This window comes from Amphiura filiformis, chromosome 13 (assembly GCF_039555335.1).
Source record: "Amphiura filiformis chromosome 13, Afil_fr2py, whole genome shotgun sequence".
Lineage (NCBI taxonomy): Eukaryota > Metazoa > Echinodermata > Ophiuroidea > Amphilepidida > Amphiuridae > Amphiura > Amphiura filiformis.
This window is the reverse complement of record NC_092640.1, coordinates 9,728,459-9,751,924: the sequence shown is the minus strand read 5'-3', so window position 1 is coordinate 9,751,924 and position 23,466 is coordinate 9,728,459. Positions and strand designations below refer to the sequence as shown.

At 35.4% G+C, this 23,466-nt stretch overlaps 1 protein-coding gene across 6 annotated transcripts in view; it reads left to right on the top strand.

Annotated features, from left to right (window-relative positions):
- The window catches only part of LOC140167985 (paired box protein Pax-6-like), a 119,600-nt gene that overhangs the window by 30,598 nt on the left and 65,536 nt on the right, over positions 1 to 23,466 (top strand). The window contains exon 1 of one of the 6 annotated variants that reach the window (XM_072191289.1): positions 21,983 to 22,507. The exons of 2 other annotated variants lie outside the window; for them this stretch is intronic. In XM_072191289.1, the coding sequence (XP_072047390.1) occupies positions 22,390 to 22,507 (118 nt within the window). In that variant the 5' untranslated portion in view covers positions 21,983 to 22,389. Of the gene's footprint in view, positions 1 to 21,982; positions 22,508 to 23,466 lie in introns of those variants that run through there. 3 more of the 6 variants (XM_072191291.1, XM_072191290.1, XM_072191293.1) reach the window with 3 other exon arrangements.

The window sequence follows — 23,466 nt, the reverse complement described above, 5'->3', positions numbered from 1 at the left end:
CACACACACAGAGAGTAAAGCCTTATTAATTACATTAATAACTTCATTGCTAATTTACTTGATAGTTTCAACTTTTCCGCCACAGTTGATATCAATGGGATGAATTGGCTAGCAACGCCATACAATAAAACAACTTAATATCACAGGAACAAAGGCAGGCGTTGTGATGGAGATGATATAGGGATGGTATAGAGATGGGAGAGTGGTTGTAATATCAAATTTTGGTCAAATAATGATAGGTGGATTTTAATGATGTCAAGTGAAATAATGTTTGATCAATTTAATAAATTGTCAAGCCTTTAAGGCGAGTCGGAGAGTAGCATGACGCAGTATTTGCACTCTTATATTGAGACAAATAAAGTTGACACACAAGAGGAATGGTAGTTCTATAAAGGAGATACAAAGGCTTCATTTCCACCCCATATGCATGATTTTTCTCGGGAATGGGAAATGGCCAAAAGATCAATGTACTAATATTAAAAATTCACCATCTTTGGTGGCGATTTGTAAAATAGTTTTTAAGCAATTATTTGAACTATGTTTAGATTAGAACAATCCATCTGAATATTTTGACAACATTTATAAATTACAAATTATAATATTTACACTTGGACAAAAATGTTGTATAAGAGTATTTGATAAGATAAATAATTTTGTTAATATGTTAAAGTCTTAACACTCTTTGTCCAAATGCAGACAAAATCAAACCTTGCTTTGCCCCTTTAAGCCCTCAGATGTTTGATTATTTTTATTTTCAGATTATTTTTTTATCTCATATCGCGTGATGACTATGATTTTATTTTCAATTTCGCATATTATAAAAGAAAATATTCCCCTCTGACAGTACGCCCGGTTACCGACTACCCACATATTGCAATGTAATTATCACTAAATCTGATTTATGCGCTAATTTTGCGCTAAATTTCCTCGCTTCTATACTCCAAACATGAATGCAATGTAAACCTACCGGATCATGTTTTACGCTTATAATAGCACATTTTCCATACTTTTCACATTCAATTCATGCACCCTCTTAACATCTCTTCTTTGTCTCATTCCGACAAAATTTTGTCCAATCAGATCGAGCATGAAGATTCAAACATGCTCCGTTGAGAGTTATAAGTGAGGTTACACTTGCGTTGAGCGGTACATGAATGCTAAGTACAAATAGTGCAATATGGGCGGTTTGTATTTGTGCAACTTGAAAGAAAAACCTGAATATTTACGGATGGTGGACTCTAATGTGAGGCAACCCGTTTTCAGGAAACATATGATACAGGTGATGATTTCAATGAGGAATTGAATTGAATTAAACGACCGCATTTTATAAGCGCAGCATTCACATTATTTACACCGTCTGAAGACACCGATACTCCTAAAATTGACATATAGTCACAAACAATTGAACAATGTGCATTGTTTATGACACAAATGTACTATCCCTGTATTTCAATTGTCAAATTTGCTTACATTCGATTTGAAAAGTTAGTGCGGTCTATTTATTGTCTTTTGAGTTTTGAAAACAAACCTCTGACTTTGGTTTTTTGTCACAATGGGCTTACATGAAACACAACTGCTGCAATAGTAAGTATTATACGTACTTTTACTTACAGCATTCATAATGTTCATTTCCCTATATGTGTTTTACAGAATAGCATTTTGATGTTGCACATAACCTATGAACAATTACTTACACGGATGTTTTTAGCACATTTACACGTTTAAGTTCAGTCTACAACGTAGACAACTGAAACACAGTAGAACATTTTGCGTAAACACATTATCATTTTCAGAGCAATTTATATAAACACATTGCATTAAGTATGCAACCGATTCCCATGTTCATAGTAAAGATTAAACGTACATTACGACTCAATAGGATAGTAGATCATAGAGCATATCGTGGAAGGAATTGGTTCTTGGAACCAATAAGATACCCGGTATAGTTTGCTAGCTTTCTCATATGCTTACACTGGACTTAAATGGAACACATCTTAAGGGGGTACTACACCCCTCGATAAATGTGTGTCTATTTTTGCATTTTTCTCACAAACTAATAACACAGTGGTAACAAAAGTTATGTATATTATAGGGGCAAGGAATCCAATAACTACACTGGAATTTCAGTGACCCAAGACAAGCGGTTTGTTATTTATGATCAGAAATGAGGTACCGCTTGGATGTACCTCGTTTCCTATCATATATACTGAACCGCTTGTCTTGAGTCACTGAAATTTCAGTGTAGTAATTGGATTCCTTGCCCCAATAATATACATAACTTTTGTTACCAGTGTGTAATTATTTTTTGAGAAAAATGCAAAAATAGTCACAAATTTACCACATGGGTGTAGTATCCCCTTAAGGTAACAGCGGCATCAAACGCTAATTCAGTAACAATACTTATCATTTAGCAATGCAAAGATTCTTTCTGTAACATTCTAGGATAAAAGATGTTAAGATGAAACATGTGCTCTTAACATTTAGATAACCAGCCCGTTATTTTACCTTTATGTGTGACTTAATTTCTTACAATGGGACTTTACACGCAAAAAGCACGGTAATAGTACCAAGCGCATTTCAGTAAACGTGGTGCAACACATTTCATTTTCTGGTTACAAACCTTTCTTTTTACATTTACGGTGCATTAAAACAAAAATGAATGTTAGGTCAATTGGTGACGGTTTATTTGTCTACTTTTATTTGCATTTGTTTCTTACAACGGTTTTTTTCCAAAAATATTTCTGGCTAATATGACATTGAGCAATTTTATTTACCAATATTTATGAACTTGAAGCATATAGACAATATGCTTTCTGTTGTTTCTTCTACATAAACATGTTGATTTTTTAAACAATATACATCACATTGAGTTACTTGAAGATTAATTACCCAAGCATTGTTATAGATGCACATCCAGCAATAAATGAAATAATAATGATAATAATAATGATATTAAAGAAATGTAATAAATATTTGCAACACAACAAAGGTACTGCTCCGTTACAGTTTAAATATTTATAGTGCAATATGCAGACAGCTCGGTAGATATTCAATTCTTTCTATTACCGACTTCAATTCTCACTTCCCTGCCATTATTAATGTTAGTCTATATTCCTATCCTCAGCGTCTTCAGAACCATCATTAATATCATTAATATCAACTACGCCACCGTTACCAAGGTATACCATTCCTTTCCATATCTTAAACTATCCAAGCATAAGTTTTAATGATCATTGCGGCTTTTTCTTGTCACCACTTTCGCAGTTTGCAATTTAGAAAATTACAGAGTCACGCGACGCGACCCATTTTGAAATAAATGTAGAGAAAATGACACACATTATGAATATGAGAAGAAGAAATTATGAAAAATTGTGTCAAAAACTGGTATCGATTTCATAAAATGGGGTGTTGTTTAAGTATGACGAAAGATGTATTCTTTAATTGATAAAGTGTTGCTCATGATATTCTGCTTTTATGATATTGCAAACATACTCATGCAAAAGACCAAACCGCACTCTCAAAGAACTTTATGGAGTAGAGTGCGTGTGGCGGCAATCGGGATTTCTTAACCCCGTCTTTAGGAATTTCAAACTTTATTGGGAAGGGAATGGAGTTTAATGGGCTATTCCATTTAAAAACCACACTACCCCTGTGGAAGATTTTGGAAATATCTTCAACAGAAGGAGTATGAATTTCAAATGGAATTAACATTAGCAGCTCCATTTGAACTTACTCTCCTCTGTGGAAGATTCATGTTGAATCTTTCTCAGAGGGTGTGTGAAATTCAATTGGAGCTGGCTAATGTGTTCATTTTATTTGAAATACATTCTCCCCCTGTGGAAGATATTTCCAGAATCTTCCACAGGGGTAGTGTGGTTTTTAAATGGAATAGCCCAATACAAGTGGAGAAACATAACTGGTGCAAATGTAAAAATATAATCACTCTGTGAAGCCATGACTACATGTATTCCCTTTATTTCGAATTTCAAGTACTGTCTAGTTATTTATGCTCAATTTCACTTTGCTCAATCAGATCATCAAAATCATTTACATTAAGCAGTTTGAAAACCATTTCATTAACTAGAAAGTTTGATTAAATCATTGTCATAGAGGCTTAATTCTAGTCACATATTCTACAGATTATTTTGCTGTGTTTCATTAACAAACGAGGCCATTCACTTCACCCAAACTGTTAACCTCGACAGTATTTTTCTCAAGTCACTTGAAACTTGAGCCAATCTAAGAAATTCCAAAAGATAATGAGATACAGCAAATAACTACAGACTTGAATATCTATCGCAGTGAGAAAGTGAACATTGTGGCAGAGAAGGCACGCCGACATTTGGTGACGAACCTTCCATATCGTGTGTCATTTACCCGCCAAATGCGAGATTGCGTAGCAGACGATTCATTATTTCTTTCCAATTTGTTTTTTCAGATTTGTAAATTTCTATGCCATATTCCAACTCATCATAAGGATATATTTCAGAAAGAAAGTACAAGCATACTGACTATTGTAATGGTGGTTTGTTAGAATTTAAAATTTGAAGAAATTGAATAAAATTGCGAGAGTAAAATTGGCGGGAAAATGTAAGTGGCTGCAGGTTGATTTGGACAGGTAAAATTCCTTTCTTAATCATGTTAATGACAACGTTTATCTCAAGGACAGCATATCCAATCCACTGCATGAAACTTTGACGACTTTCTTTTACATATTGTAGAACTTTTATAGACAAATTTTAAAATGTTTAAGTCACCTTTCTATTCTGACATCAAATATAAAGCTGACTACAAATTGTTAATGGTAAACTGGTAAAGAATCTGGCCTTCGATGAAATTATAAACCAAGGTCTCACCCCATCAGACAAAAGTACCTCGTGTTTTCTGCCAGTACCGTCGCGTTCACCAGATGTTTTGAACCACTTAAAGAAAGCTAATACGACATCTAACATACAAGCTTGTGGCTCACCTTGCAGCTAATGTTTCAAGAAAACTTGAAACATGTTAAGAAGAAGATGGAAAGAATTCAATTTTCAATGTTTATTTGTGTATATCAATGTGTTGTTTATATGTAAGCGTAGAATGAATAGGCGTGGATTAATTTACACTTTTTCAGCAGTCAATTTGTGTCAGTTATGTTAGTGAAAATAACACCGATAGAGGTTAAGGGTGCAAGTCATGGATCGATACCAGACACCAATCTGTCACTTAAACCGACTTTATTACAACTATAGTACGGTGTCTCGCATGTCGCGGTATAATAATAGTCAAAACTTGTCAGAAAGTTCCTATAATTCATGAAATTCAAGGTTTGTTTGTCGTTGCAATGACACATAAGCGTTTGGTTAGCAAGACGTTTTTCTCCTTCGAACGACGCGACTACTTCAACAAATTTTACATAGAAGATGATATGTTTTTAACGACCTTTTCCAAATAGACTTTGAAAGAGGTGTAACCATGGAGGTAGAAAAATCTACCTCCGTGGTCCTCCTCAGGATCAAAAGCCTTTTCACAATCATGAATTTCGAAATTATTGACAGAATTTCTAACATTGCAGCACGTGTAAACGTTTAAAGATATGGGTCATAAATATTATACCTGACCAACTTAGGCTTAGCTAGTTCTGAATCCAAAATGATGAAAGAAAATCCGCCTATTAAAAAAAGAAAATTGTTAAAAAAGGAAAATTGTAAGCTTCAACACCAAAGCTCTTAAAACAGGCAATCCAAATATCTTGAAATGATTGAGTTCGTATGGTTGGATTAATCACACTTCTCCTCATGTGTGAGCATGTTTAGTGGTTTATATCATCAATGTGAACGTTTTTTGGCATAGAAAATATGGGAAGAGAAGGGTACGTATCTTGGTTTACAATAGTAACGGTACATTGTAATAAGATGGTGCGGAAATTTGATTTTGCAAGTACGTTGTCGACACACATGATGTTTAACCGAAGCAGGTGCAAATACGAAGATGGTCGGTCAACGCAGGTCGCAAGATCATTCAATAACTCATCTTTTCACAAACACGCATGCGTAGTTTGAATCATTTGCACCTGTTATTGCATACTTCTTTGAATGAAGTAATTGTCATAGACCCAAATGTTTTAGAGTTGGTGATTGTACTCCAACACCAATGGCGCATTGCATCACGCTTGGCTTATTGAACGCAATATATATAGTGCTATGACATGTTGACGGTATGTGATGAACCGTTTCTGCTGAAGAGTCGGTCACACGTCCAAACAATACAATGCATGGAATTGCTAATCTTTACTATTGATTAACACTCAGATTCAAACGTATCTTTTACCACGTGTCTTTTTCGAGATTTCGTGCATGGGTATAGCTTTAAATCACTAACTAAACTTGTCAAGGATGGTCTGGACATTTTCGTCATTCAGAGGATGGTATATTTGACGGCATTTTCTTTTAGTCTGGGCAACACTGCAGGCATTGAAGCAAGGTGTACGTTGCCCCGTAAGCTCCAATGAAACGGAAAGATTAAGTCACCTAAGTGTGGATGATTCCAAGCGATCGAAGACAGCTAGCCTCGGCTCTCTACCCATCTTGTAGCCAGCAGGTGTGTGGGATGGTCGCTCTACATCATCTCGCTAACATCACTCGGTAAACCCGGACTCGCTAAAGACATACCATTTTGCAATCATACATATGTGAATTTTGCCAAAAGTCTGTAATTTGCCACTCAACATTTCAATTTTGTAGCATTAATTAAAATTTCCATCAAAATGGCAATCAATTGCATATTAATTATAACAAGAATAAATTCCAAACTAGTTATTTTTAATTTGGAGGAAACACAGGGCCGGCCAGTCCATCCACATCCGTTTGGTAATACAGTAAAACCTACAGGGCAGTAAACTACGGATCTATAACGCATTTGGTTATCCATTAGCACCTACACTGGTGAAAACTTAATCATGGGAAGGAAATTATTCCTATTGCATCTTTATTTAGGCGTAAAGAATCAAATAATATAGGGACGATCCCTGCCCGGGCAATACCAAGCCGTGGGGATCCAATCTAATTTAGTATAGAAAATTACGCTAAATTTCTCCAAATATCCCCGGGTACAATCCTTGGCGCGGGCTCTCTCTTGTAGCTATCCGCATCTCTTGTTGGTTACAGCTTTTCTGTTATTCCCTTATGCCGATACCTATTATCAATGTCTGTCTGGGCCAGCAGTGTTGGTTGATCTCTTCTTCTTTTACTCATCTACTATAAATCTCGGTCTCCCTTTAGCCAGGAAGCCATGTTTAGCCTGTGGGTACTATCTCTACGTAAGCTTATTTACAGGCTCTAGCCTATAGAGATTCACAGGAGTGGAAATGTTTAGGTTTATTCCTTTAAAGTTCGATCTTGTTGGTAAGCATACACGGTGCAACCAAGCCGGCGATTTGTTTACCTGATATCGCCCGCTACACTGAGCCGTTTTTCATGCATCATTTTAAGAACACAATCGTAGATCACTAACAGAGGAGAAAAGTTATGAGAAAATTTCGTGCATTACGCACAATTTACAAAACTTGGGGAGTATGCTTATTTACACATGTTACCTGTGATTGAGTGTTTTGTCTTTGACCATGTTAACCCAATATTGAGAAAAGTAGCATACATTTATACGTCATTTGCTTCAGTTCATGTCGTTTGATAGTACATGATCAGCAAAGACGGAAGTTAACAAAATATTGATATGTCTGATGTCTCAAAAAAGTAGGTCGTCTAAGGCAAAGACGTTGATTGAAATTTCTATACCAAAGTAATCAAACACCAAAAACAAATTGCGACAAATGCAATTATTATGTTCTACCAGTTTGGCGGTTTATATCTTGAACTACAACTTGTTCATTGAATGTGGCTTCTTGCAATTAATTTGGCTTCTCTCTGGGCTTCTCGCTTGAACTACAACTTGTTCATTGAATGTGGCTTCTTGCAATAATAATTTGGCTTCTCTCTGTGCTTCTCTCTTGAACTACAACTTGTTCATTGAATGTGGCTTCTTGCAATTAATTTGGCTTCTCTCTTGGCTTCTCGCTTGAACTACAACTTGTTCATTGAATGTGGCTTCTTGCAATAATAATTTGGCTTCTCTCTGTGCTTCTCTCTTGAACTACAACTTGTTCATTGAATGTGGCTTCTTGCAATTAATTTGGCTTCTCTCTGTGCTTCTCTCTTGAACTACAACTTGTCCATTGAATGTGGCTTCTTGCAATAATAATTTGGCTTCTCTCTGTGCTTCTCTCTTGAACTACAACTTGTTCATTGAATGTGGCTTCTTGCAATAATAATTTGGCTTCTCTCTGGGCTTCTCTCTTGAACTACAATTTGTTCATTGAATGTGGCTTCTTGCAATTAATTTGGCTTCTCTCTTGGCTTCTCGCTTGAACTACAACTTGTTCATTGAATGTGGCTTCTTGCAATAATAATTTGGCTTCTCTCTGTGCTTCTCTCTTGAACTACAACTTGTTCATTGAATGTGGCTTCTTGCAATTAATTTGGCTTCTCTCTGTGCTTCTCTCTTGAACTACAACTTGTCCATTGAATGTGGCTTCTTGTAATTAATCTGGCTTCTCTCTGGGCTTCTCAGCATATTTTCGAAGGGCAATGACTTGGTTTAGTATTTACCAAACAGACACTGGTACAAACAACCTCTTGATTTAATGAATAAAACATGATGTAAAACTCTGCAGTTAACTATTTCACTTTCAGGGAAAAATATTAAGAAAGGGAATTTCCCCACTTTTAAGATGCACTTATCTTTTCCATTTAAAGCGGGTAAATTAATCCACGGTATTATAACGCATCCAAATAGCAATTGAATTTGTAACGTACCTGTAACGTGGAGACGTACGATTAAGTCTGACGATTTTGATCTTTCTGCTTACTTAACAAATATTGATACAACTTCTGTCTTCATTATACATCGCTTGATTTGCACTGAAGGTGAAAATAGCGAAAACAGAAAGAGACCAAAATTGAGTAAAAACAAAGAAATAGCAATAATATAACAAGTGTGAATTTATTTTTGCTTATGTCCTTTCATTAATTAAAACATTTATCTCCAATTAAATTGGAAATACTCAAACGAAAATGAAATAAGCTGTTTCATTTACAAAATTAACAAAAATAAAAACAATTTCGTATAACTTGCTCTTTAAATTTCTTGCCAAAATGTTTGTTATTCACGATAATTGCCCTATGAAATGCAATAATTTTCCAGAATGATATATTTGACAACATCTATAAATGGGATGGGGATACTGGCTATGGCATTTTTGCCGTCTCGCACTTTTAGTTAACATCAATAGCGCCACCATGTTGCTGTACTTTGCCAGCGTAAGACCGGAAGCTCAATGCCTTGCATATTGACATGGGCACTGTCGTTATAATTCTGATTGACCATTATTAGTATAGGCTACTTGACTTACTGTGATCACCTAATGCTTTCATTAAAGCAAATATTTGATTTTTGTTTTGTTTTTTGTAAAGATATAAAATATACGGGCTTCTAAATTCACCCTTAATTATCATTAGGTTTGATAAACGCATGAACACAAAAATTGTAGTTTGAATTTTAGTTCATGTCGCTAACTTTATGTTTATAATGTTTTCTAGAAATTCAAAATATCTAAAGCTCCTTAACGTGGCATTACACGGTGATAATTAATTAGTTGAAACTTTTGAGCATATTAAAGTAGGTAACCCTAACCATAACTCTAACTTTGGCAGTAAAGTTGACTTAATTCTTAAGATAAAAACCGAATAGTAATGCAAAAAATATAAATAAATATCTAGCAATGGACAGAATTCAATATTCCGTCGTTTATGAAGGTCATCTTTCGCCTTTTCCTACAATTGAAGTTTTCTTTCCAGTCTTCTTTTCGTTGGTGGTCGGAGATACATCAATCGGCTTCAGGCAAAGTTTTATTTGGACATTGTTGTTTTGACAAATTCCAACAATAGTGGCGGTACCTATGTCCAATTCAATCAAAATCGGTAGTTTTATTCAGTTTTATATTCTTCTAAACCTGACCCTCAACTGAACCTATGTTGCGGTTGCGCGCATCCGGTTACCACGACGATTCGGCCAAAGTTTACAAAACTTGAAATTGAGTTCTAGTCTAGTCCAACTTTTCGCTGCATTAGTCAAACGCACTCATACGCATGTGTTGTTCGTTATTGTTTCATTAACTTATCCCTTATACCATGTCATGATCTGGTAAATATAATCGATACTATTATGCAATTAGTGGAAAACAATAAAAGAGATATTTGATCAACCATGATGTGGTGATTTAAGGTGGTATTTATTACTGATACGGGCTAACGCGCTTATGTTTAAAACATGTTTATACCGCTTGCCAAGTTAGGCGACAAACCATCAACTAATTTGCTTGTTGCATTTGAAATATATATTTTATTTGATGACACTGGTTTGTTTAGAATGAAACTAGATTCGCTCTGGTTGCTTCTATAATATTTTTAATGAGAGTTATTAACGGCAACTTTGATTTTCTAGGTAATGCACATATTATAGACAATATTTACTAACAATGTTAAAAGATATACAGACTTTATTGACGTTATTTCCTACGATTTTTTTTTATTTTACCGAGGTACATTAGAAAATAATGCTACAAACATATAATCTTCAGCAGATAGCACTTATGATATCTATAGTAGATAGTAAGAAAGCTATATATTCAGCAGAAGAGCAGATAGCACATATGCTATCTTCAGTAGCTAGCGCGTATGTTATCTTCAGTAGATAACACGTATGCTATCTTCAGTAGATAACACGTATGCTATCTTCAGTAGATAACGCGTATGCTATCTTCAGTAGATAACACGTATGCTATCTTCAGTAGATAACACGTATGCTATCTTCAGTAGATAACACGTATGCTATCTTCAGTAGATAACACGTATGCTATCTTCAGTAGATAACACGTATGCTATCTTCAGTAGATAACACGTATGCTATCCGCAGTAGATAACACGTATGCTATCTTCAGTAGATAACACGTATGCTATCTTCAGTAGATAGCACGTATGCTATCTTCAGTAGATAACACGTGTGCTATCTTCTGTAGATAACACGTATGCTATCTTCAGTAGATAAAGAGTATGTTATCTTCAGTAGATAACGTATGCAGTATTCAATAAATAGTAGGTATGCTATCTTCAGTAGATAGCACATATGCTGGCTTCAGTAGATAACATATATGCTGTTGTCGGTAGATATCACGTATACACTATCTTGGGTAGCTAGCAAGTATGCTACCTCAAAAAGCTAGCACATTATGTTATCCGTAAGTAGATAGCACCTATGCTGTATATATAGTATATAGATACGAATAGGGCGTATGCTATCTTCAGTAGCTAGCACGTATGATGTCTTCAGTAGACAGCACGTATATGCTAGCTTCAGTAGATAACGCGCAAGCTATCTTCGGTGGATACCACGTACGAGCGTATCCTCATTAGATAGCACGTATATTATCTTCAGCAGATATCACGTATAACATCAAGTAAGGGTATACGTGGCATCTTTCCCAAAGCTTTAATGTTTTGCTTTTGTTTTGATTCTGACACTAAAACAGTTCAGCCAAAGTTCATAAATTGTTTTGAAGAACACATCGCATTAGAACTTAAACCTTTCTCCTTTACATGTAACCCCAGTGTCAGTACTTTCACGTTTTAGATACAGCAAGCAAGATATTAGCTCAGAAAAAAAGCTAATCAAAAAGCTCATCTGATTAATAAGTTTACCCCTTCGTAAAAACAAAACATATGAGGATTTCAAGTGCAAAAGTGCAGCTGTAATGGGTTATACTAGTAGTAGTTAGAATATCCACTTAGTAAACGCACAGCTTGCATTGCAATCCGGCATACAACTGCAATGTATAGGGAAAAATCCTAGCACTTTTTCGTCGCTTCTGGACAGATTGCCTCGGTCGTTTTTCTCGTCAAATGCGAGACATCGACGACAAAAAGGCATGTGAAATTTCTACTACATTAAGCTTATTCTTCTCTATAAAACATCTTCTAAAAATATAATAGAGGCAACAAGCAGAGTCCAATTATCTTAACCTTCTGCAGTGCAACTTGTGGCAGAGAATGGAGTTTACAAATTACCCGTGATGCATTGCAAAATTGTTTTTCAAAAAAGGTAGTGTTTAATTTCGTCATGCTGTAGAAATCTTGGTAAATTTACACACAAAAAAAAGACAACAAATGTATTTGTTTGTTTGAAAACTACCTTCCACCATGTTCAAATTAAGAAAAGGTTCTACAAACATGAAGACTTATGAACATGATGAACTTTGGCTGACCTGTGATCATATTGCCAGATGAAAACAAAGTAAAACATTCAAAGAATTGGGAGAAGGTGACATATGTTTGTTGAATGTTACGCGCTATCTACTGAAGATAGCATTATTTATTTGTAGCGTTATACTGAGTAAGAGATGAAATTTGATTGAAAATAACTTAAGGGGTACTACACCCCTGGTCAATTTTGTGTCTATTTTGCATTTTTCTCAAAAATTATAGCGCATTGGTGACAAGTAAGATATGAACATTATAGGGGCAAGGACTAAAGCTACTGCACTGGAAATTTTATTTCAGCACAGACAACAGTTGTGGAGTTATAGTCAAAAATGAGGGAAAACCAATATTTGATCAATAAATCAATAACTACTTGCCTTGAGTTGCTGAATTTTCAGTGCAGTATAGTTGTAGTAATATACATATCTTACTTGTCACCAATGCGCTATAATTTTTGAGAAAAATGCAAAAATAGGCACAAAATTGGTCAGGGGTGTAGTACACCCTTAATGTTATAGAATATAACCACAGCTTTTAAGATATGCTCTATAAAATTTTCGCGACATTTTGAGATTTGAGTTCTTTGAATCCATTTCCTGTTAATTCCAAATATGGACATGAGTCAAGTATATGTCATTTACAATTGACATGATTGACGCCTGCTTACATCCATGCAGATGATCATAATAGATTACGCAATGGTTTGTGGGAGCGCTTTTCAATCTGCTTATAGATGATCTCTTCCGTGCTTCTATCAGTGACTTGCTCGCAGATGGACACTTGTCATTTATATCACAATATTTGTGTATCCAAACTATTTGGTTCTCATGGTGATCAATTAGTTTGTTGGTAAAAACAAAAATGTGACGTGGCATATAGGAAGGGCCAACATAAAGATTTATAAACCGCATTTGTAAATTACAAAAGATATAAAATATTTGGGTTTTCCTGTTTGCTGAGAATCTATCTGTGTCACCAGTGGGCAAAAGTAACAATGTTTACAAGTAAGGGAACAATGTGCTACCAGAAAAATGTGGATATGGAGTTATAATCCTGCTTGGGGTGATTTTGCGTACTTGGAAGTCGGAGAAGTTTGTTAGAATTAGTACAACTACCCCGATGTTGCATAAAGTTATTTGAAATGGGTTAACACTACATGGTTCCCTGTAGCACCGTGGACACTCTTTTCAACGTTTAGACTTGTTTATGTAGAATATGTGGGATGAAAGTTGAAGAGAACCAGCGTGATTGGACTTCTTAACAATTAATGGCTGTCAAACGTTCGAGATATTTATTTTTATTATATAATAACATGAACCAATATCAATAACATTCATTCAATTTCCCCCATAATCATGTTTGAAATTACATTGAAAAAAGTTCAATGTGTTCTATGATTGATTCACCAAGATAGCGGATATCGTTTGGTATAAAACTTCAGAACTATATAATATGCATGGTAAAAGCACACGAATATATTATACAAAGCAGCGTGACATGGCTAAATCGTGATTTCTCCACACCACGACTCGAAGCAAGAGTACGCGTGACCCAGCCGTGGCATTCTATTCAAAGCTAACTGTAATACCATTGAAGATATGTATTTATTTATTTATTAGTTCAAAAGTAAGGAATGTGCTTTTTCAGCAGTTGAAGACTTTGCGAAAACAAAATAGTTTTGTTCTGGACGAAAAAAGTTTTTGCACTGGCGTCAAGAATAAATATTTTCTAAGATTTAGAGACTACCTGTTTACATGGTTTAGTATACTTCCGATTCCGAGATAATTATCTCTTGCTTAAACTGGGTATAAAAATTCCAAGATATTCTACTTAAATTCATTATTTGTACTTTTGATGTAAAGATTCTTTTAGGGAAGGACTACGTATGTCGTTTAATCGTTCATCAGCTCTTGATGATCACTTCAAAGTGTGCACTTTAAAAACAAGGAAGCAAACAAAAAGTAGATATTTTACAGAAGTGTTTTTGAGAATAAGTTTATACATGACTAAGATTGCCCAATGCATGACCCCTCGTCTCTGTTCACAGCGCTGGGCGTACTTTATCTACTCATTTCTTCCTATTTTGACGAGTTGCAATTAACTAAGCAAAGAGCCATAGAAACTAAAAGCATGTGTATAAATAATTCCTGGTTCTTAGTTTAACTAAATACCTTCTGTATCTGAATAAGCCTACACATAGGGAATATTTTCATTGGAAATTAGTCATTTTAATACCTGTGATAATAAATAAGAAAAGTGTTGCATATACCTATAAAAGAGTGAATTTCAACCCTTTCACTTTAAAAGAGTGAAAATAGTGATCATTCAAAAGAATTGATATTGAGCGAATGAAATGTAGTGAAATTATCTCTACCAATTAGCTCTTATAAGAATATATAAAAAGGAGTGAAATTCACTCTCAAAAGAGTAAAAGTGGAGTGGAATGTTAATATTTTAGATTGATAACAGCACTCCACGCTCCACGAAAGAGTGAGTTTTTACTCTCTTTTTTTTATTATTTAGATATTGCAGACTTTCTTATAAAGCGTTGGTTAGCATGGCAGGTTCGATTAAGAGAATCCAAATCGACAGGTAGCGTCATGAGTTTTACGTTCTTGACACATTTTGTAACAAGGTTGTACCCTCAAAACATCAATCTCACCTAGCTCTGTTCCCATGTAATCACACGGGGATTGTTTGCTACGGAGATAATGAAATTAATTGAAAAGTCATCAATACCAGAACATCACCATAGGCGTGTGTGTTTGTGTATCACATGCTCTCTCTTGCCAATCTTTCGTCATTCATCTTTCTTCGTGATCATCATGATGAAAGTTAACCTTCGGTTGCGCCCAACAGGTGCATGTCAAAATATAAAAATCCGGTTTTTGAAGAAATTTGATTTGCATATTTGAAATCAGCATAAAAAATGCATTTAAATGAGTACAAACACGTATTGGTTCAGTGGTTCTTGAGTTATAATTTTGATAAAACATTACCAATAAAGATTCAGCAGCCCTTATACAAGTTTCATCCTTAACCAACGGGTACAACATTATATTCTGGTTTGAATTCAACTTTTGCCTAAGGTGACATGAGTTAGAACTGCTCCATGACTTGACAACATGCAAAAGTAAACAGACGTGTAGTAAATTGAACATGGACATGATTATTTCAGCTTGTATAACTCGTAACATACAACTTGTGACAGTTGCTTAGATGCTCAAATGTACACATGGACTCCTAACATTGAAATTCAACTTCTCTATTAGCTTGCACTGTAAAAATTACCCTGCTGAGTCTTGTATTTAAAGACACTTTTGCATTAAAGGTTCTAAATAGAACCTAAAGAGGTTATTCAGCTGTCATGTATATGGAACCATAAATGGTTCTACTAAGGCTAGAAAGAACCGTCGTTTGGGGATTTAGCCATTTTCAAGAACCCTTTTGTCTTAAGGGTTCGTCATATAAGAGAACAGCCAAGAATGTTTTGTCTAAGAGTATGCAACATAGAAAACATAAAATTAGCCTGTACACATTATTTGAAAAGGGGAAATCCCTAAATGTGCATAGCCGATCAACACTGATCAATAGGCCATTTAAAGAAAACAATTATTGTCTTGTTAAAAACGCAATGTATACTTTTTAGAACAACAGCTGCCGATGACATCAATGAAGCGAAAAGAAAACGAAGTTTGGCAAGTTATCAAAAGTTTTAAACAAGTTTATGCAAATTCCATTTTCCAAATATTTTGATTTTGCAAGGTTTGGGCGCAAGAACTGTCTTTTCTTATAATTTGTTTTATAATTTCAAAGTTTTAGGGGCCTGAGCTTTCGATTTTAGCAGGATCTTTATCAGGATCGAAAGCTCAGGCCCCTAAAACTTGGAATTTTACTAAACAGGCTATTTTTGTGGATAAGCAGTTTACAACAGCTCACTTTTTAACTTAATTTTTTTATAATGTAGTTTCTGATACAACATTGCAACGGATTCAAAAGGGAGAAGCATTGAACTGAATGCCTATAGATAATAACATCACTGCTCTTCTCCATCTGACTCATTAGCTCAGTTGGTAGAGCATCGGTCCGGTGATCCGAAGGTCCCAGGTTCAAATCCTGGATGATCAGTGAACTTTTTTCACTTGCTGTCATTTATGTATGTGGAGATTTGTGTTAAAAACCTTTCTCACGTTTCAATGTTATCTCACCATTTTCATAACATAATTATACAAAATGTATTGGTATAGAAAATCGTGATCGGGAAAATGTATTCGTGTTAAAGTTAACCTATCCATGTCTAAATGTAGTGTAAAGGTTCACGCACAAATTTGCTCAACCAAGTTCTAAATAGTTAACATGTACTTATTCATAATTGAATCAAAGCCAAAGTCAAGATAAATTTTCGTGATTAAACATGTTAAAGTGAGTGAAACAACTATTTTTTATTTTCAAACTTCAGTGACTGCTACATGAAACAAATAAACAGTTCAGCAGACATGGAAAATCAAAAGTAGTTTGAAATCATATCTGTATTACCATACCTGGTTGCAGTCGGTGTAAATATTAGTACTGGTGTAAACTCGACTTGTTCCTAATTTGGTGTGAAGGAATTGTTTGGCCCGGCGTGTAACGGGGAACCACGATTTCTACCATGCAAGCGTGCACTTTCAATTTTTGGCACGGCGTAAGCGATTTTTATCCGGGTCGGTCGATGGATTTTAGCCGATGGAAAAGTGGTACAAATTAAATGCTTTTTAAATGATGCAGAAAATGATTTATCAGGGGGTAAACAATGCTTAATCAACTGACACTTAGTTAAAGATGTGAGCTTTCCTATAACCTAAAAACATAGAAATCACGATCTGCTTGTATAATAGTAAATCATGAGAGTTTTATCGTACGGAAGTACGAGCAAAGGTGAGTAGGATTTTGAGCGCATGAACCCCAGATCAATCCAAGCTTTCTACATTTCATACGCCGCAATAAGTTTTGATCGAAGAACGGTAGCCTATTTCACTTTAAATTGTTCTCAAATTGATGAGGTTATTTTAAGAATTATTGAGCTAATAATAGGTATGTTTGTACTAATTAAACAACATTACTAATCTAGAGCACAAATCAGTTCCTATTAAGTTATACAGGGGCAATATTTGACCATGTTTAGCAAGTTTGGACCTGCCGAACATAAAATAAGCATTATCAACGTGGTGCGAGGGTTAAGACAAAATTGAAAGGGCGGGGAAGTTATACGAAAAGATTTGCGATAGCAATCTTTGTAATTATTTCAAACACATTGAGGATTAATAAGTGTAAAATAAGCGGTCTTAATTATTTCAATTGACAATAATGTCATACCTGGTTGCAGATCAATAATTCTTTCTCTCGTTCTACCATGAGACAAGTCACACCAATGTTCTGAGAAAGATTTCAAGCTATAAACTCCGTCACCGTGTGAAAAGTTCAGTAGAGCTCAAAACTTTATTGCGCATCATTACAATAAAGTTTAATGGAACGACAAACAACTGTTAGTAATGGAGTGAGTTTTTAGTGTTTATGTGTGTTTAATATGGAGAAAACAAGTGCCTGGTTTAACTAGGCAAATATAAATGTTATTTTTATATGCGGAATTAACACAGCTAGCTATATATCACTTACTGTGTAATGTACCAGATATCAAAATACGTAAAACCGTGAAAATTGAAGAGAAGATGCATGCCATAAGAGATGGAAAACTATTTTTGTTACTAGCATATGACAGTTTACTTTCGTCTATCAAATTACAATACATAAATATAGGCCTAAGTAATGGTTGATACGGTGATATTGAATTAGGTATATTTTTAAATTTTTGTATGATCTATACTTTCAAATTGCTTTATACAATTTCTATATTCGGTATACACAAATTGATGTGAATGAAGCTTTTTTACGAGAAGGCCAAAATATAGTTATAAAATTGTAGTCTTCATTTTGTGCCTTTAAATCGTCACCATATAAGGTACTTCTTTTGCTAAATTATTTCGATCTTTGTTTGTAATAAAATGTTCTTCCGAAAAGGGAGTTGAAAGACAGCGTCTTGTTTAAAGCAATCTTACATTTCTACTCTTAAATTAAAAAATAAGGCACGCTGAGTACAATGTGCAATTTCCACCCAATTTGTCATTACCATTGTGCTGAGATATCTCAAAATCCGCTAATCTATAAAAGCTAAACTTGTTGCAACACGCATCGCAGGTCGGTCTAACTCGTGGTTATTATAATCATCATTCTCAGGTAGTTTATCAACGCCCTTATCAGCGGAAGGTCAAGCGCACAGCCGGTACGGTCGTATGGGCCACCAAGATGTTCCTTATTCCTACTCTATAGACACAAATAATGTTTAAGTGTTTTGAATAATCTCGATGTACAATTAATAATCAAGTCATAATGATAAACATGAATTTTTATTCTTTACTTAAACTTTAAAATATACGCTGTTTAATTTCATATAACTCTGCCTGGCAACAGGTTACAGCCCACCAACATAAAAGAGCACCGACAATACATGATTATATATAGGAAGTGTTTTCTCACGAAGGAAATGAACAAGAATAATACATATAATTAATGATTATAAATAATAATAATTTGCTTCATACTAGTAATGTTGTAACATTCAAAAGGATTAGTACTTCCAGGTCAAACCGAAACCTTGCAACCATAATTTTCCCACAGAAGAAAATATTTAAAAAAATAGAAGAACATAGTATTTGTCAAGAGCATGCATAAATCAACAATGGTGCTGGATTTTCTTTCTTTCTTTTTTGAACAAGTAAAAAGTAAAGGGTGTAAGATAGAGGTGAAATAGTATTTTGACGCTGTAGAAGCACAGTGCCATGGCCAAGGCCATGGTAGAAAAACAATGCTGGAAGAAAATACAATAGGTACTGACACAGTGTGATCAGGTGGGAAGCTTTTGATGTTGTGTGCGGTTTTTACCAGAAAAGTCTGCTGCTGATTCTGAAATTCGTACTGAAATAACAAGCATGATATCCAAAATTACTGATCATATACTAGGCATGTTTGTACTCATTTAAAGGAAATTTTAAGTATGATTTAACTATATTATAATAAATAATATGAATTTTTTCAAATTTTACAAAAAAATCCATTTATACGGGGTGCGTTTGACACCAATGGTTAGGTAGAATATTTCTACAGACCGCCTGCCTGGTGCAACAAATTTCAACGTGTGAATAAAAAGAAAAAGAGAAGGATAGAAAATATAATTGAAGTGTGAAATTTATTTTATAAAGAATTCTCACTCCATAGCATGTGTGTTGTGTAAAGACAAATACAAGATGTTGTTTTTTGGTGTTTTGAAATATTTCATATGACATTTGGATACGTGGCATGTGACGATTTCTAGGTTGAATCTGGTTAGGTGACTGAGTTTGCTTTATTTGTGTAAACTTTGGTGTTTCTTGCTTGAGTAAATTTTACATTTTGCCATCCAGGGGCTAAAATATTATTGTAAAACTAAACATTTTATTTTACCATCTATACTTAGAATTTCATGAGCAATTATAGAATACATTAATTTTTTTTTGGGGGGGGGGCAGCATTATATACATGACAAGTTCATGCAATCTTTGAATTTTTGTGGGGACATGGTGGGTGGGGTCACCAGAACATGTTTTGTTCGTTCCTTGTTTTGTGGACGTTTCATCACTCACATATATTTGGAACCTGTGCCATGTGGCAAACAAAATGAAACTTGAAGACCAAACAGTTGTACGACCCAAATTTTTTTTCATAAATTGGTCCCCACCCCTTCACCAACAAAAGTCTAAACCACATGGACTGATTTATATATACTGGACCAAAATAAGGCGTGATATTTTGTTCTTCTTGCTTGAATATGCTGAATTTGTTGAATTATTTTTTCGTTTTTGAAAAAAACAACAACACACAACAACAAATTCTAACTATAAAATGTTAAAGAAAAAAAAACACCCAATTTTTCGTTCAGTATTTTTCCTTACACACTTAAAACTACGGGGTCAAAAAATGACCCAAACGGGGTCATTTTTGACCCCAGCATAGTTATCAACTAAACACCATACCACTAACGGGGTCATTTTGACCCCATTGGTCGGGGTCATTGCAATGACTACGTATTTGGGTCAAATAGTAACCCCATTGGGGTCAAAATATTACCACATTTCGGGGTCAAATGAAATGACCCCTTCAAAAGGGTTGCCTTATTGGGTTACTTAATGACCTCATTTCGGGGTCAAATGAAATGACCCATTTGAAAGGATTGTTTTATAAGGTTACTCAATAACCACATTTAGGGGTTGTTTGGATTTTTTTAGTAGGTCTATGGTCATGCTGGTCCCACCAGGACATAAGTGTGTTTCTGCACAGAGAAAGCATTACATAAACAGCAAACTGCAAAATGCGTCTGTGTATCACACTCACACACAGTCAGTCATCGCCTATGACAGTTCACGTATTATAAGCTTACATGATATAAGCTTATAACAACTGCAGCCAAGACACCAGCCACGACAGCATGAAATTGAATGAATCTGCGTGCATAGACAAGGGTCTATGCATCCTTGCAGTCTCACTTTTCAACTAACTTTTCATATTCCATCATGCAGACAAGCACACACGACAATCGGCCGCTGAGCTGCACAATCAGAACAAATATGGCGCTGATGTGACCACGTGAGCCGATGCACACCGTGTGTGCAAATAGTTCGAAATGCAAGTCATTATAAAGTTGACAAATTGGGTAACTTCGGTCAAAAATTAGTTTTATTTATTAATCAACAAACATTAATTGCAGCTCATGTTTAAACTCATTTATGAATTGAGATTTTCAAAGCGGAAGATTGAAACTGATATCAATGCGCGACGGTATCGGCAAAATGACCACTAAGTTTTTGACCACGTTCGTCGTGGCTAAAATGACCTCGTGAATGTGGTCAAATTAAAACAGTACAACCCCTTGAAGGGTCAAAACAACCCCAAACGTGGTCAATTCAAAATGACCACGGAAAATATAACCCCGTAGTTTTTAGTGTGTAGGTCGATATTTTTGGAAAGCATCTCCGGTTCTACAAACCCTTGTATAGTTAACATGGTAAACACCATACAACCTGGTTGAAAGCATGCAGGCCATGCCCAATGCCAAGACCAAGGAACGGATGTAAAACATGGTATTGGCGACTCTTTATCTCGTTTTTAAACTTGTTCTGAACAGGAAGTTATACTGCCCATGGGGGGATCAGACCCAATCCCCACCAATGCCCACTGGGGAATTTATCCACCTATTTCTATGCATAGTTCCCCTTGACCTTGGAAGGGTGTTCAAATTTTCCACTGACCCGTTGCCTAAACGGTCTTCAAAATAAACGCCGCGGGCTCCTAGTCCCGACGCCTCACTCACTGGCTGCAAATAAGAAATATATAGTAAGAAAGCAGTGTTATTTGCTGTAATGGTGTTGTTGGCCGTGACGTCATCAAATAGACCAGCCCTCTAGTGATGGGGACGTACACTGCATAGCCTTAGTTCCTATATATATTTATGTGGAGGTATGAACCCAGTGAGCCCATATTATATATATGGCGGTCATTTATATGCAAATAACGGATAGCAAGCTAAACCATCTGACTTCAATTCACGAGTGAGAGACTTAAGAGCACTTGGTGATTTTCAAGTTTGAATAAAACCTTCATGTTACTCAAGTCATTGCTCAGTATTCGTTGTGAGATCTAAAGGGGGTACTTGCATACCCTATATCTGGTTTACGCACTTGGATGATTTCGAGCTTTTTATATATATTATTATCTTATATTGCACTGTGGTACGGACTTGTTGTATGTCAGCAGACTGGTTTATTATTGTGGACTTGTATTATATGCGCAGCATTCCTAGTAACTCCCACCTGGTTACAACGATACAACGCCGCGAGCAAAAATAGGATAGGAAAATTCAGGTAGTTTATCAACGCGCTTATCAGAGAGAGCTTCATACGATATATCACTAATGGCACATAACGGGACGGACGATACGGTCGTGCAACAAGCAGCCCCGGGGACGGGCAGCACCAACGGGCAACAGACCGATGTTGCCGGGAAATCAAAGAAAGGAAATCGTTCTAGAGGTAAGCTGAAATTCAACTGAATTCAATTGCGAGAAAGTGATGATATGATGATGATGATAATGATTCAAAATTCCTTAGTGATTTAGCATACATCAATATGTATATTGAGGCTTCTTATAGTCACGGATTGCCGCCGGGTTTTGGAGTCCCAAATGATTTCTAATATTAGCAATTGATGCCATGTCTGTCTTACTATACATGTGCGTCGGTCGGGGTAACATAGTAATGCAACAATTTTATTAATCAGAAATCGCCGAGGAATTCCCTTTTCTTAATTCGAGCAACAGAGAAGCCTTGAGACATGTATAAAAATACTCGCACAATGAAATCTTTTTGTATATACCGTTCAAATTCACCACAATTGTAGTGATGATGATAATAAAATTGTGATTCAATTTTATTCGATTATGTATCTTTGGTGTTCTTACGCTGTGCTTTGTGTTGCAATGAATAGCTTCAAGACGAATGGCCTCAACAATACACGTGCTGACAGAGAGAAAGATATCCATTCATTCAATCACCAATTTAGAAATTTTAACCGCATTTTTATACACTACAATCTACAAGTTGTACTATTAACGAATTTATTATATTACAACTGAAACATCATATCATTATCTTTCTTAATTAAAGCAGAGAGGGTTGAATTTTTAATTTGTAAACAAAAGATTTAAATTATACGATTGTTTATGTTGGATTTATACGACTACGTAATATTACATGCACAGCAGTTGTATACAGAATTATGCACGTCGGGTCGAGCGATCGAAATCCGCATCGACGCGGTCGACGGTCATGGCCGCTTGCTCGTTGTTCGCATAACAAATATTTTTAAAACAAAACCTGATAATATATGTACAGATATTATATAACACATTGCGCTTTTCAAAATGTTAGATTAGCGTTTAATTTGTAAGAATTCGTTGATTTTAGTGAGCTAATTTAGAGTGATTATTGGG